The 14116-nt window shown below is 52.7% G+C and overlaps 4 protein-coding genes across 4 annotated transcripts; 2 read left to right on the top strand and 2 right to left on the bottom strand.

The window, feature by feature from the left end:
• Window positions 1-21: 21 nt before the first annotated feature.
• On the top strand, window positions 22-3832 carry MAA_06350 (RhoGAP domain-containing protein; the record flags this gene model as incomplete). The annotated part of the gene is made up of 6 exons (XM_007824348.2): window positions 22-99; window positions 203-233; window positions 409-1623; window positions 1693-3444; window positions 3503-3636; window positions 3686-3832. The coding sequence occupies 6 exons, from the start codon at window positions 22-24 to the stop codon at window positions 3830-3832; spliced, it is 3357 nt and encodes a 1118-aa protein (XP_007822539.2).
• A 2300-nt stretch (window positions 3833-6132) lies between these two features.
• MAA_06351 (HEAT repeat containing protein) lies at window positions 6133-9618 on the bottom strand (the record flags this gene model as incomplete). The annotated part of the gene is made up of 4 exons (XM_007824349.1): window positions 6133-7891; window positions 7946-8854; window positions 8921-9039; window positions 9154-9618. 4 exons carry the CDS (start codon window positions 9616-9618, stop codon window positions 6133-6135), a joined length of 3252 nt encoding a protein of 1083 aa, XP_007822540.1.
• A 1462-nt stretch (window positions 9619-11080) lies between these two features.
• On the top strand, window positions 11081-11836 carry MAA_06352 (plant Basic Secretory protein; the record flags this gene model as incomplete). The annotated part of the gene is made up of 1 exon (XM_007824350.1): window positions 11081-11836. One exon carries the CDS (start codon window positions 11081-11083, stop codon window positions 11834-11836), a length of 756 nt encoding a protein of 251 aa, XP_007822541.1.
• A 334-nt stretch (window positions 11837-12170) lies between these two features.
• MAA_06353 (uncharacterized protein) lies at window positions 12171-13337 on the bottom strand (the record flags this gene model as incomplete). Its single annotated transcript, XM_007824351.1, has 1 exon — window positions 12171-13337. The coding sequence occupies one exon, from the start codon at window positions 13335-13337 to the stop codon at window positions 12171-12173; it is 1167 nt and encodes a 388-aa protein (XP_007822542.1).
• Window positions 13338-14116: the final 779 nt, after the last annotated feature.

Genomic DNA, 14116 nt, shown 5'->3' with positions numbered 1-14116 from the left:
TGTGTGCCGCATTCTTTTGCCATGACTGCTATAGTGGATGAATATATCGAAAGTCCTCTGGACAATGACGATGTTTTCCCTTGCAAGGGCTGCGGAGAGGTATGTGCCCTTGGACCTAGTTTGCCCCCGCCAAATTGCTCCCGTACAGTCAGTCAACGTTCTGTCGGCAGCCCGATACTGACAAATGCTTCTTGTGGTGTAGATTCTGGAGGAAGGCAAGGCCTTCGAGTTAGGTATGTTTGCCATGCAATATAGCCCCAAAACATGCTGTGAACCTTGGTTACACTTGACTCCCTCCCCCCCTTCCGCTCCTCGATTTGGTGTCGGTCGCTTCCTGCTCCGGGCGTCATATTTGATATTCCTGATTATGACTGGCCAGGCTGGTGCTGATGGTTGCTCAACCTCTAGCCGGAAATCGATGGCATCTGGACTGTTTTCGCTGCCATACCTGTGGCACTCTCCTCGACTCAGACGCCAACCTTCTGCTCCTTGGCGACGGTTCACTCATTTGCAATAACTGCACCTACAGCTGTAGTGCTTGTGGCAACAAGATAGAGGACCTTGCTATCTTGACCGGAGACCAAGCATTTTGCGCCACCTGCTTTCGATGTCGTAACTGCAAGAGGAAAATTGAAAATCTGCGATATGCAAGGACTTCACAAGGCATTTTCTGCATGGGTTGCCATGAGACTCTCATGGCCAGGCGGAGAAAGAAATCAAAGGCAGCCTCTGCTGCCAAATCTAGGGATAAGGAAAACTCCCCCATGATAACCGAAAAGTCCCTTCCCGCTCTTCCACCCAGCGCGATTCCTCCAAACGCCTTCTCAAATGATCGTGTCGATCCGGATTCCGACACGCCAACCGAACTCTCCCCACGCCCTCGCGGTACTCATAGACACAACGAATCTTCGTCACGGGGCAGCTCAAGACCTTCTCGCTCGCCGGAGAGATCAGAGACCACTAGCAAGCCTGAAGGACTGGGCCTGCCCGCCACTACCTACCGAAAGAATCGCAACTCCACCATTTATCAGAGTCCCAACTCCGGGCCCGAAGAGGGTCCCGAAAGCTTCTTCATACCCGTGGCCCTCGATCCCAGCCCGGCCCTCACCAGTACACCAAGATCTGCATCGGACAATGCGGCTGAGAACGGCAGACGAAAGGACAGAGACTACTTTGGTGTTTCAAAAGGGTCAGGGTCCGATAAGCGAGACGACTCGCAGTCGTCTACTCCTCACATCGCATTTCAAGAAAAGGGACGGCAGCCCTCCTCAGATCTCGATGTGGCGCGCCTCAAGTCTGGCAAGTTTACCAAAAACTCTGAACAAGGCCAGCGAAAAGCCTCTGTATCTGGCGATGAGTTCAAGCTTCAGGATGCTCCGGTAAAGAAAAGGGGGGTGTCGACCCGCAGCAACAGCTCCCACTCGTCTGCTCCGCAAGAAGGCTCATCCGGAAAGACTTCGAATGGCGTTGTGCGAAAGGATGGTCACTCGAACCTGTCTGAGGCCAGGAAAGCTAATGAACCTCGCACATCTGAAGATACAGATGGTGGGAAAAGTGGCTCTCGTTCAGAGTCTAGCAAAGCCATTACGCGGAAGGAACTCCCTGCGTCCGCGAGTATGAATTGTATGTGCTAATAACCTCTGGGGACTGCCCTCTCCGTTGGAGTTTTACTGACATGTTGGGTCTCCTTAGCCATCGGACAACGCAGTTCTCGATCCGGTCAGTCAGAACAAAACAACTTGAGCGACTCCTACACACAGCCTCGAACCGCGCCGCCGCCGCCGCCCACTGAACAGGCTCAAACACCAAGAAAGGGTTCAGGCAGCTCAAAAGATCCATCGGAACCCAAGAACTCCCCGAAACTGCCCAGATGGAGCAATGGAGGGGACTTCAGCATGGACGAAGACATGGCTAGAATCCTAGGTACTGATGAAGGCTCTTCCTCAATTCTGCGACGAGTTTCCAACGTCGTACGCCATGGCCGCACTGGCAGCGTGGAAGCCGGTCACCCCAATTCCGGGAGGATCAACCACTCCAGAAGCATCAGCGAAACCACCAGAGCCACTGTATCACCGAGGTGGCCCAAAACCCCTATGGGCGATGACCATCCCGGCATGCCCCACGATATCAGCAGCCCCATATCCTTGACCCCTCCCGATGACGCTGTAATGCTGAAGCGTCAACTTAGAAATTCTGAGCAGCGTGTGGCTGAACTCGAGCGGCAGTTCAACACTGAAAAGGACCTCAAGAGCCTCAACAGGAAGCTGGTCGAAAAGCGTAAGACGGTATCCGTGCTTGACACGCAGACTGAGATTATGATTCGTCAGCTGGAGGTTCTTGCCGGCTATGTCGAACGCGCTAAGGAGACCAAGACACCGATCGATCCTCGAGAGCTGGAGGATTCTGCCATTAAAGACTTTGTGAAGAAGTTAGATGCCGTCAAGGAGACCATGTCAGAAGCCATTGAGAAGCTTCACGAGGAGCGAGACCAGCTGGTTGAGGAGAAGAACCAGGCCATAGCGGACAGAGATCGTGCGCTCATGGAATTCGAGCAACTATCATCCAAGAATGCTCAATTGGCAGACATGAATAACGATCTCACACATCAAATCCAGGAGCGCTTCAAGTCACAAATTGGAGATCTCAAGTCACCAAACGGATTAGGGATATATGGTCCTACCAAATCTGGTGGTGCATCGTCGATCAATCTGGATACTTCAAGCTTGAATACAGGGACCACACTGGTGGGCGATGAAGAGCCGATTGTTGAAAGTGGTCCCACAGTCGTACAAGTCAGAAAGGGCCAAGTCAAGAAGTTTAACTGGAAGAAGGGCTCCAAAACAATGGCACAGAACGTTGCAAAGGGCGTGAACAGGGCCGTAGTCGCCTTCCAGCAAACCGATCGCGAGAGGATGCAGCATCAGGGACTGGTTGGAGACAACATTGGCCTGCCCTACAATATGACGGTTACACAGGTAGAGTCTGCAGCTCCCAGCGGACTCAACGGTCAGAACAGACAACAGCAGCACATGGATCCTGGCAGGCAAGGCTTTGGCTTCTTTGGCAAGAAAAACGCAATGCCAAAGTCTGCCTCGTCCAACACCGTGACACTGGCGGCGGCGGCGGAACCGGCATCAATCCTCTTTGGATCGGACCTGGTCGAGCGGACCGAATACGAACACCGGCAAATCCCTGCCGTAGTCACTCGTTGTATCGAAGAAGTTGAGCTTCGGGGAATGGATCAGGAGGGCATTTACCGCAAGACGGGCGGTAATTCCCAAGTTAACATGATCAAGGACGGCTTTGACAAGAATGAAAACTTTGACATCTCTGACCCAGACTTGGATATCACTGCTGTCACCAGCGTATTGAAGCAATACTTCCGGAAATTGCCTACTCCGCTACTGACATTTGATGTCTATGAAAGGGTTTTGGAGTCGAATGGTAAGTCGTTGAAATAATTGCAATTTTCCCATATTACTCAATACTGACAACTGCACAGCAATTGCCGATGAGACAGAGAGGTGCAGTCATCTTAGGAAGACCTTTGCCTCAATGCCAGAAAGGCATGGCGACTGCCTTGAATTCCTCATGTTCCATCTTAACCGCGTCGCCTCGCGCGAACCGGAGAATCTAGTATGTGTACGTTCTTTCAATCTAGCAATCAAAATCTAACAGCATTTAGATGTCACCAAAGAACTTGGCCGTCGTGTTTGCGCCGACCATCATGCGAGACCTGAGCATTGAACGCGAAATGACGGATATGCACGCCAAGAACATTGCGGTCCAGTTTGTTATTGAGAACACCAACAGAATCTTTGACGATTCATGATGGACATGATCCGTCAAATAAAGGGACAACGGCACACCATTCAGCTTCTCTATGCTCGCTCCCAGCACAATTTACTTTGGCTTTTTGTTCTTCTCCATAACACGTTTTCTACTTCTACATCAAATGCGAGCGGGTTTTTCACAACTTGGCGTTTGATATTTTCCTCCCCTTTTCATGATGATATCCGCTTCCTCCCTGTTTCCAATAGCCGTTTCAATATTCGAGTTCGGTAGGGGGTGCATTGGCTCGTTTTTACAAAGTACTCTGTTGGCTGGGACATTTATTTTTTTCACTTGCGTTTTTTATGATGCAACTTGTTCATCTTTTGGTGTTTGGTATCATTTAGTAGTCAACGTCCAATTAGAAGACTACGCCGGAGGCATCTGATATCGTTTCCAGCTGCCATGCTACTGGAAAAACCCCTTCTGCGTGTGCTTTCCGCCTTTAAAGTCCAATGCAGTTTTACATCCCCACATTGTCTGCATTGCTATATATACATGTTGCGATTTATGTTTTGTCTCTCCGGCTCCTGAATCAAATTCTCAGAGCTCATATGGATGAAGAGGTGCGACAAGGTTCATTCTTAGTTTCGACACGGTGTCTTCCATTTTCCATTCGGCGGCCTCGGTACATGAAGTCGCGTTCCCTTGTCTGCGGTTACGGTCTATGTTGCGATTTCATATCTATAGCCCCTCAGTCTCGAGACGAAATTCCTTCTGCTGGTCGGCGGAAGACACGTCGCGAAAGATTCGGGGTACGAGGTGTGCAAAGCAGGTTGTTAGGGTACGTTCATGAAGAGAGATAGACAGTTGACAGTATTTTGTGCCGAGATATATAGCCGGTCATAAAGACTACGAACAGAGAATGATTTATTTAACGGGACATGAAGTCACTGCCCCTATTTGAGTTTGTAGAGAAGCAATCCATTCTTGTCCAGTGAACTGTGTGCTACGACGAGAAATTGTCCATTTTCAATCGAGTAGTAATCATGACAAATTCATCAGCGAGGTGGGCCAGAAATTGCTCCGGGTCACATCATTACAATCTAACCCCTGTAAGTTTAGCTATTAGTGACTTCTGGCGGAGCTTACAAGGGCTAAAGGCCTAATAAGGCGCCTATAAAAAAATAAGTAATATATAAAGTAGAGTAAAAGGTACTAAAAGACCTATATAATTTCTATGGAAGGATTAGTACTTTTTACTAGAGTTTATATCTTTTTATTTACCTTATATTACCTTATTAGTCTAGGTAGGCTCCTTAATTTTTATTAGGTAAAAAAAAAGGGCCTACTTTATTAGCTGTTAGCAAATAACCTGCCAGCTGGCCCCGCCTACTGATGTCACACATGGCTAAACTTTCAGGGCTTAAATTGTATATAAATGTGATTCAACTTTCTCTATTGGCCCGGTGGCAGTCGAGTCGAGTTGATAGTTGCATTCTGGCCCGTGGAATTCCAGATCAAGCATAGCCCCGTTGGCTCAGTGGTAAAGCGTGTCACTAGTAATGACAAGATCACTGGTTCGATTCCAGTACGGGGCAACTTGGTGTTCCTTTTTGGCCTTTTTGGCCTTTTGGCCTTTTTGGCTAGTCTCCCTCCTCGCTCTGCTCGGAGTAGTGAACAATCAATTAATCTCTGACTTGGACGCGGGGGTTTTGGTGTGGCGTGCGCGCCTGCCAGACTCCTTTTTACCCTACACACACACCTACACATGCGTGGTGATGAAACGCCGCTACGACTCTGGTGGTCGGGGCACAGGCCATAGGCATGCATTGGCCGATTTTATACAAGATTTTGAAACGTTGGGACGTTGAATATCCCATTTTGTGCGTGCCAAAGCGCGAGACGTGCCGTGTCTTTGAACACCGCACGTGTATAAATAAGTATGTATTGTATGTACGTACTTGCAGACGATGGGAATGGCGACGAATGAATAAATTGGACACTTGTTTGACATGCAGAAAGACGGGGGGAATACGAGCACATGACCCATTTAGTCACCGTCTTCTTGTGACGGCACTTAGTGCATGCTAACACGTCCAGAGTAATGCGAACCTTTTGTCTCCATACACGGAATACGCGAATACTTTCAACGTCTTTTGACAAGACATGGCCACCATAGGATGAGTAGGTGACAATCTACCACATCTACATGAAGCGTGGATTAATGTTTGTACAATAGCGTGTTATCAAACAGAGTATATGTATATGTACAAATAACGCCCAGCTTCCGCCGCCTACAACGCCCAACCCAAAAGAAACTTTTTTGTAATTAATAATACATAATCGTCAACAGATGCCTTAAGAAACAGAACCTTGCTCTCGCTGCTTCTTAACAATATAGTACGTAATAAGACTTTTCGGATCCTCCTTGATATCCTTGAATGCGCCCCAGAATCCAGCATCGCCCACACGATCGTGCAGCGACACACAGAACTTGACAGCGTCCATGCGGACTCCAGAGTCGGCAGACTCCAGACAACGACTTGACAAGTCGGTCAACTGCACTAGTTCCCAGTCTGCAGGAACAAACTCGGCCCGCTTATCGAGCATCTCCTTGAGGACATGTAGGCCCATACTCAGGGTACGACACCCCTCCGTCGTAGCATCCGTACATGTTTGAAGTCTCTTGGTGAGAACAACTACAATTTCAGAACCATCTCCGATGGTGACGAGCTCGTCCGCCAAAAGCTCTAGGCCACTGACCACATGAGCTCGTGTATCGCAAGCCCCACGCGTCTCAAGCAGAGACTCCAGGCCCTTGGAAACGTGTGGTTGAAAGTTGTCCCGCTCCTTCTTGAGTAAGAGCTTGATGGTGGACAGGATCTGGGCCTTGACGTCTTGCACTTTCTCCGCGGGAAGGCTAGGCAGAGGGTCCTCTAGGTATTGGAAAAGCCCCAACAATAGATCCTCGAACCTCCCATCTGTCAAGACAGTCTTGCTGTCGCGGATGAGAGATTGCAGCTTTCGAAAGCCATGAACTTCGAGATTCTTGTTCTTAATTTTCGTAATCCCGCTGTCCAGAAGCCTGGAATTTTGTCGAGTCTTCTCTGGCGAGTCTAGCGTATCCGGCATCAGCGATTCGCCATTTGGCTTCGGCAAGTTACCTGCGGCTTCATTCACTGGCTTATCCTCCAGAACAGGAACGTTGAAAGTTGGCTTCGATGCAGGCGGAGCGCTGTCCGTAAACGGGTCTTCATAAACCTTGAGTGTACAAGACGGCGATTGGACTTGAGACCCCAAGTTGCTTTCCCGAGTCACTGCCGCTGCAGGCGATGATCTCAACATTCCCGGAGACTCCTGGAGCTTCTCCGCTTGCTCTGGCGCCGAGACATGCAGGCTGGCAAAGTTCGGCACGGGCATCGACTCGCTATTGCTGCGCGCCGGAACCGCTCTGCTGACCGAGGCAGGCGATGTTTGTGAATGCTTCAGCAGCACGGGGCTGCCCCGTGGAGAAGCGATGCGCTTGTGTGCGGATGGGAAAGTTGGTGAGGGAATGCTTGATTCACTGGCATGAGACGTATGGCCGGGGCGAGTCTTTGGAAGTGTCTTCTTGGGAGTCACAGCCTTTGGCGCCTTGGGAGTGACGCGCTTGGATTTGACGCTCTCGGGGCTGTCAGCGTCCAAGCCAGGGCGATCACGAACCGAGTAAGGGCCAGCGGTCGCGGGACGAGCCGCCATTTCTGGTCGACGGCGTGTTGGCCGCATGGGAGCCACCGACATGCCTCCGGCGTTGACGGACAGGGTCGATTCGGGGCGGGTCCTTGTAGCGGCAGGTTTCGTGGACGCGGTAGAGTGGGTTGACGTGTTCGATGTCGTCCGAACGGGCGATGAGATATGGGCCATGGCCGAGCCAGGTCTTGCTGGCAGATTCTTGGCAGCCAGAGCCTTCTTCTGGGCCATCATGGCCTCTCGGAGGCTAGGTTTGCTGGACGCCATGGTACTCTTAGATAACCCAAGACCAGGCCGAGCCGGTGCGTCCGTCTTCTTAGGAGAGTTCGGGTTGTTTGGGTCCTTGTTCAATAGCTTCTGAGCCGTGGAGTCGAGGTCCGCCATGATGCTACAAACCTGTTAGCTGCCTTTGTTGCGACTGTACGACAAAGGGAAAACATACGCATCGGCACGTGCAGGGAAAACACCCCAAAACGCCCAGAATGCAGATCTCGTCTTTTCTCGCACACCAGGGTTGGCATCTCCCAAGCCTTTGCGGATACACTTTTCCATCAAGTCTACACCACCCGTGTGCTCCATATGACTCTTATGACCAGCCTCTTTTTTTAGTACAGTCTTTAGCCAGCCTGTTGCATAGGTCCTGGGTTGAATGTTCTTGTCTTGACTGGCACCCCAGATGTGCTGCATTAACCGCTGATTGTAGGTGACGCGGCTGATAATGGTATCAACCGTCACGTTGGCCATCTGCGAGCTAATCTTCTTTGTCCCCGCAGATAGTTTGACCAGAGCCTGCATCAACAACTCTACCATGGGATCCATAGCCGGGCCGAGCGAGATGGCAATCTCCTGGATGAGACCGCATCCTTCCTTGGACAAGCTCGTTCGCAGTGAGTTGATGGTCTTGATTATACCATCCAGCATGGCACGGAGGCCACTCACAAAGACGTCCAGGAAATCGGTGGCTGCATTACCAGCGTTGAGGCGCCGCAAAGTGTTGATGGATTGTTCACGCTTCAGCCAGTTCTGTTCCGTCTCCTTGCCCTCGAAGAACCAGGCCATATCCTTGAAGATGTCGTCCAGCTCGCGGTTGGTATTAACGTACTGCGGGTCGACTGCGTCGGCGGCGTCGGGCATCGGAGTGATGGGTCGTTCGCTTCCCAGAGACGAAACACTGGCCACAAGGGTCGATCGGCTGGTTTGCGACAGTTGTGACGGAAGGGAATCGGCTGGCGTTTCCGGGCGACCACCTGCGGGCGCGAGGGCCTTGACAATGGCTTGCTCAATAGCAGGACGAACCTTGAAGTTCTTTAGTTGTCGCTTGAGGTCTGACTTGGCGGTGTTTGGGGCTGTTCTATGCTGGGGGTCAGAATGGATGCCTGCGACTGGGCGACGATGAAACTAAAAGGCAGGTGCTCACCTGAAAAGTTCAATCACGGTGGCCTTGGCAGTGTCTCGAACCATGCCGTCGGCATCTTCGAGAAGTTCCATGAGTATGGGAACGTAGCCTCGAAAAGGCAGACCATGTTCCTGATGAGTCTATAAAAAGGAAAGAAGATACGTTAGTTCCACGGAGCAAGACTGGCAGACACGACACCTCTGGTATGCACCCTGTGAGGCACGATGACAACGGTAGGGGAAGTTGGTATTCACCTGCAAAAGCCAGTGCATGCCGCCCTCCTTGGCCCGTGGGTTCTTGCCGGCCAGGGCTGAGTTGCGCACGAAGCGCTCGGCATCAGCAGGTGATGCGACGTAGAGGGTGTTGAGAGCCTGTGTCGCCAGACTCCGGTACTTGTCCTTCTGATCGCCCAGCTTCTCGATTACCAGCGGCAGTGTGCGAGCAGCCTCGCGAGCGAGCAGCTTAGGGTCCTGACGCGACAACCGGGTCAAGAGGTGGTTGAGAGCGGTGAAGCCGGCGTTGACGAGGGCGGCATGCTGGGCAGACGACGCGGTGCGCAGACCGTCAAAGAGCTGGGCAACACAGCTCTCAGGCACGTTATGCTGCTTGATGGCGGATTTGATGACCGTGACGAACTGGACCTTGGCGTCGAGGGACGAGTCGCTTCGCAGGATGGTCAGCAGGTCTGCGACTTGCGCATCCGTGAGCTTGTCGGCCATGGGAGGCACCTATTTCTGATAGGGACACGAGATGAGGGAGGGGAGAGACGGCTTGGAATGATGAGCAAGTCTGCCAGAAACCAATTGTCAGATTCAGGAAATATCTCGTGGCGAATGAGCATTACATTGGAGGCAAGCTCTGAGCGTGTGGGATAAGGGGGGCCCAACACGAGCAGCTATGATGCGTGGTGAAGAGAAACGGGGGAGGCGTGGACAAATTAGATTTGGGGCAAAATGTGAGGTCATTCCGGCCACAAGCTGGAGCTGGAGGAGGGGCGACGCCTGAGTGGTCCAGTGCCTGCCCTGCCAGGAGAGCACAAGAAGCCAGCTCGTAGTACATGTACCTGCCTTAAGTAGGTAGGTACCTAGGTACTTAGAGGTCAACTAGTCTCAGCAGATAAAGTGGCTGGATAAAGTACGGAGCACTCGAGCAATTGATAAGATTGAGTCAATCAAACTACTAGAACTGGTAGTAGCTTGACTGAGGGGCCAATTTAACGGCCAGACCACGTAGGAGCCGTCATTTCATCAACGTGTCTCGCGAACGGGGCCGAGGAAAGAAGGCAACGGGCGGGGGTTTTTTCTTTAGAATTTTAGAAAAAAAAAGAAGGAAAAAAAAAAGACATACAATGCCCAGAGGGCGCTGGCCTGAAAAATGTCAGACTCGAGGGCGTCGTGGGAGTCGCAAAGGTAGATTTCGACGCAGAGGCGAGGGCATTGAGCAAGTTGCGCCAGCAGCGGCCAGATAATGTTTATTATGCAGGCTGCGCGGAGCTGCAGGTCTCGTATCGTTGTCAGGGCGCGCGTAACAATGATTTGGTAAAGCAAGCTGCGCGAGGCATAAATACGTTCCAATGATGGTATGTCAGTCAGCCGGAGGACGGGAGGAGGGGTTGTCGAGGCTGTCGATGCCGTCGATGGCGCGGTGTTGTTATGCAATGTTTATGTTTCGAGATCGGCTGGGCCGTTGACAGTCAGTTGCCTGGGCGAAGGGCCCAAGTGCAGCCAGGCCGCTTGTGCAGCGAGGGGAACAGCTTGCAGACGCCAACGGGCGCCCTGAAACCGCCCGCACTGGTCAACTGGTCTTGACTGCGGGGCCCGGTGCGTCTCCCGACATGCCCACCGGACATGTGCACATGCGGGCACAGACGGCCTGACCACCGCATTCATCGCTGCCCCCGCCGTCCAGACACGAGCAGATGATGATGGTCACGATGCAAGGATATAACTATATATTACTCGGAAAAGGATATATAATTGATGCCCTTTTACGATGACAATACCTGCTAGCCGCCAAAACCTCTTGCGCGACGCCTGCCAACGTTGAACACCTCGTCTGCTCAGCGCCGTCCCAGGGAGCAGCAGCAACAACAACAACAACAACACCACAAACGCATCACGACATCTCACCCACCGACCACCAATCACCCCAACGTCAGTCTCAACCGCAAGCATTCCGAAAATGAAACCGCAACCCGAAACATCCGCCGTCCCCTCCTCATTCCCACCTAAAACTCCCGCCACAACCCCCAAGAAACCACCATGCGCCCAGTCTAAAGACTTCACCCTGCCCAAGCTCCGCCTCGAGATCCGAGATCTCACCCACCCGGGCGCCAACCTGGCCCTCACCTCGGTCAACGCCGCCGAAACCATCACCACTGCCGCGCGCAACGTCCTCCGCCTCCTCTACACCTCCCCGGCCTCGCCCACCACCACGCCGCCGCCCACCCGCTCCATCACCCTCATCCTCCGCGACATGCCGGGCGTGGCCTACACAACGGGCACCGAGCTCGACGACGACCACAAGGAGGTCCACTTCTCGCTCAACCACATCGCCGGCACGAGCAAGCAGCGCGCCGCCCAGGAAATCACCGGCGTCATCACCCACGAGCTCGTCCACTGCCTGCAGTGGAACGCCTTCGGCACCTGCCCCGGCGGCCTGGTCGAGGGCGTCGCCGACTGGGTCCGGCTCAACTGCGACCTGGCGCCGCCGCACTGGAAGAAGGAGGCCGCCGACAGGTGGGACGCGGGCTATCAGCACACGGCCTACTTCCTCGACTACCTGGAGCGGACGCGCGGGGCCGGCCTTGTGACGAGGCTGAATGAGAAGCTGAGGATCGAAAAGTACGCCGAGAGGAGGTTCTGGATGGAGCTGACGGGGCAGACGGTGGACGACTTGTTTGCCGAGTATGTCGAGAGTCTTAAGGCCGGGCAGTAGTAGTAGTAGACTGCCGTCATGACTTTTGTTGCACATGCGGGCGGGCCGTTTTTTTTTTTTTTGGTTTCACAGCATGTATATTCTCCATTGTATACGAATAGATTTATGAATTGACTGTGTGTATGTTCTGTCGCTTGTCCAGTCCAATGTGCGTGCCTGTTCACGCATCAACGAAAGCGAGAAACTACATATACTACGGTAACGTCCCCTTAAAGTTCCAAAAGACGCCATGCCATTAGATTTCCCTCCAAAAATAGAAAATTGCCAGTTGGTTCCTCGCAAAACACCGCATATCTAGGGGCAGAAAAAGGTTCTTTTTTTCTGTCTTTTTTTTTCACCCGTGGAGAGGGGTACTCACATCAAGATGGCCGTGGCCTTCAGTCTCGCTGACAACACTCCCAACCTCAGACCAACTAGCTGGTGTCAACATGCCCTCGCTTTCACTCATGACGTCAAATGGCCTCCCCGATCTGGCGTCGTTGTCGTTGCCCACGCACTCCCCTGATCCAATAATCGACACCGAATCCGTAGGCGTCAGCTGCCCGTCGCTGATCACCTCCGGCTCGGAAACCGGAGCAACAGGCGTTACTGGCAGAGGCGAGTAGAAATTTCGACCGGAATCGTGAGCCCAGGCCTGAATGGAGGCGTACGCGTCTTCCCTATCGTCCTGACCGGCAGACATGTACTCATTCTCGGCTAGTTGTCGCTCGAGAGTTGCTGGTGGTGGTGATGGTGCTCCAAAATCAGGGGATGGTAGTTCAATAAGTGCAGGAGAGCCGTCTAGCGTGCGGGATTGGGTGTCGTCATTCTCGCGGGTGGTTGCGCTGTATATATCCGACATGTGCTCTTGGCTTTGGGGGAGGGTATAAGTTGCAGAGACATCTTCAACCTCGTCATTTGCGATGCAGTGCTCGTCGGCGAATGGGTTGGCATAGAGAGATGCTGCTGCTACAGGCGCTGCCACCGGCGCCGCAACTTGAACACGGTGACGAAGACCACTATTCGCATCTCGAATATCGGCTCCAGTATTGAAGACGTATGTGCCCTGTTCCGCATTCTCATCCTGTCGAAGAAAGTCATCAAACGAGGAGCCACGAGTTCCCGTCCGGGGTCTTGATGATTCGGCGGGAGGCAGCGCGGCCGGTGGCGGTTGTGCCGCGGATTCCTCCTCTTTCTTCTTCAGCAGCACCGAGTTCCAATACAGCAATTCCTCTCGCTGTCGGCGGCGGGTAGCCTCGTCAGCGTCGACTCCGGGCTCGGCGCCCGCGCCACGACTCGATTGCAAGAAGCCCTCCGCATCCTCAGGTCTGTTGAAGCGTGGGGCCCGCTCGGCTGGGTTGATGCCATCACCTAGTGAGTGAAGAGCCACGGCGATGCGGCGTCGAATATCGTCTGCATATCGTCGCAATTCTGGATTCTCATACATGGCCAAAGCCGCAGCGACAGCTACCGACACGGCGACCACGGCGCCCGAGGCGAGTACAACATGGTTGACGGGCATTCTGGTGCTCCGTACTGCGTAGTTACAAGTAAGCAATGACAAGCTGCCAGTGGCGGGGGAAAAAGTCGACAGCCGTGATTAGATATCAAAAGAGACGGCGATAAAAACGTCTGCGTCTTGCTGAAAAACGAAGAGGCTTCGCTTGGCCAGATGTGTCTTCTAGTAACTAGATGTTTCAAGGGGACAGAGCTCGACACTGAGCTCGTTTGGAGGCCACATGTGATGACCGTGACTGCTTGCGTAGTCCTTGTTTGCGCGCCTCGCCACTTGTGCCTCCAGGCAGTCATCTGGTTTCCTGATTGGGAGGCGCCGCGCACGTAGAGTCGACGAGTCTAGCCAAGGTCACATGACCGAAATACAGCAACTTGTGCTTTTACTCCATGCTATACAGAGTAAGAAGGTCTTCTAGGCAAATTTTAAGTTGAGCATAACCATCGTGAAGACCATACTCTTTTGCCGAGATGTTGGAGTCTTTCCGTCTTGCTCTTCGCTCATCAGTAGCAAGGCAACTCACCGGGGAGGATACTTCAGTGTGGGGCGAGGACGACACGCGCTGAGATTAATTTGATACCAGCACTTGAGGACGTAGTCAAGGGCCAGCTTGCGTGGGCATAGAGGCCCACAGGGTTACGGAATAGGTTGGGCTAACATGACCGCGCCGTTTTAGAGAGCAACTCCGTGACCGCGTAGTCTCGGATCTCAATCGATAAAAGCGAGTACCGATGCTGGCATTCATCAACAGACATGATCGCTGACGCAACTCACCGTGCCCCAACATT

Source organism: Metarhizium robertsii (genome assembly GCF_000187425.2).
Source record: "Metarhizium robertsii ARSEF 23 chromosome Unknown MAA_Scf_6, whole genome shotgun sequence".
Classification (NCBI taxonomy): Eukaryota; Fungi; Ascomycota; class Sordariomycetes; order Hypocreales; family Clavicipitaceae; genus Metarhizium; species Metarhizium robertsii.
Note: the sequence above shows the minus strand (reverse complement) of the source record. Positions and strands in the feature narration are given on the sequence as shown.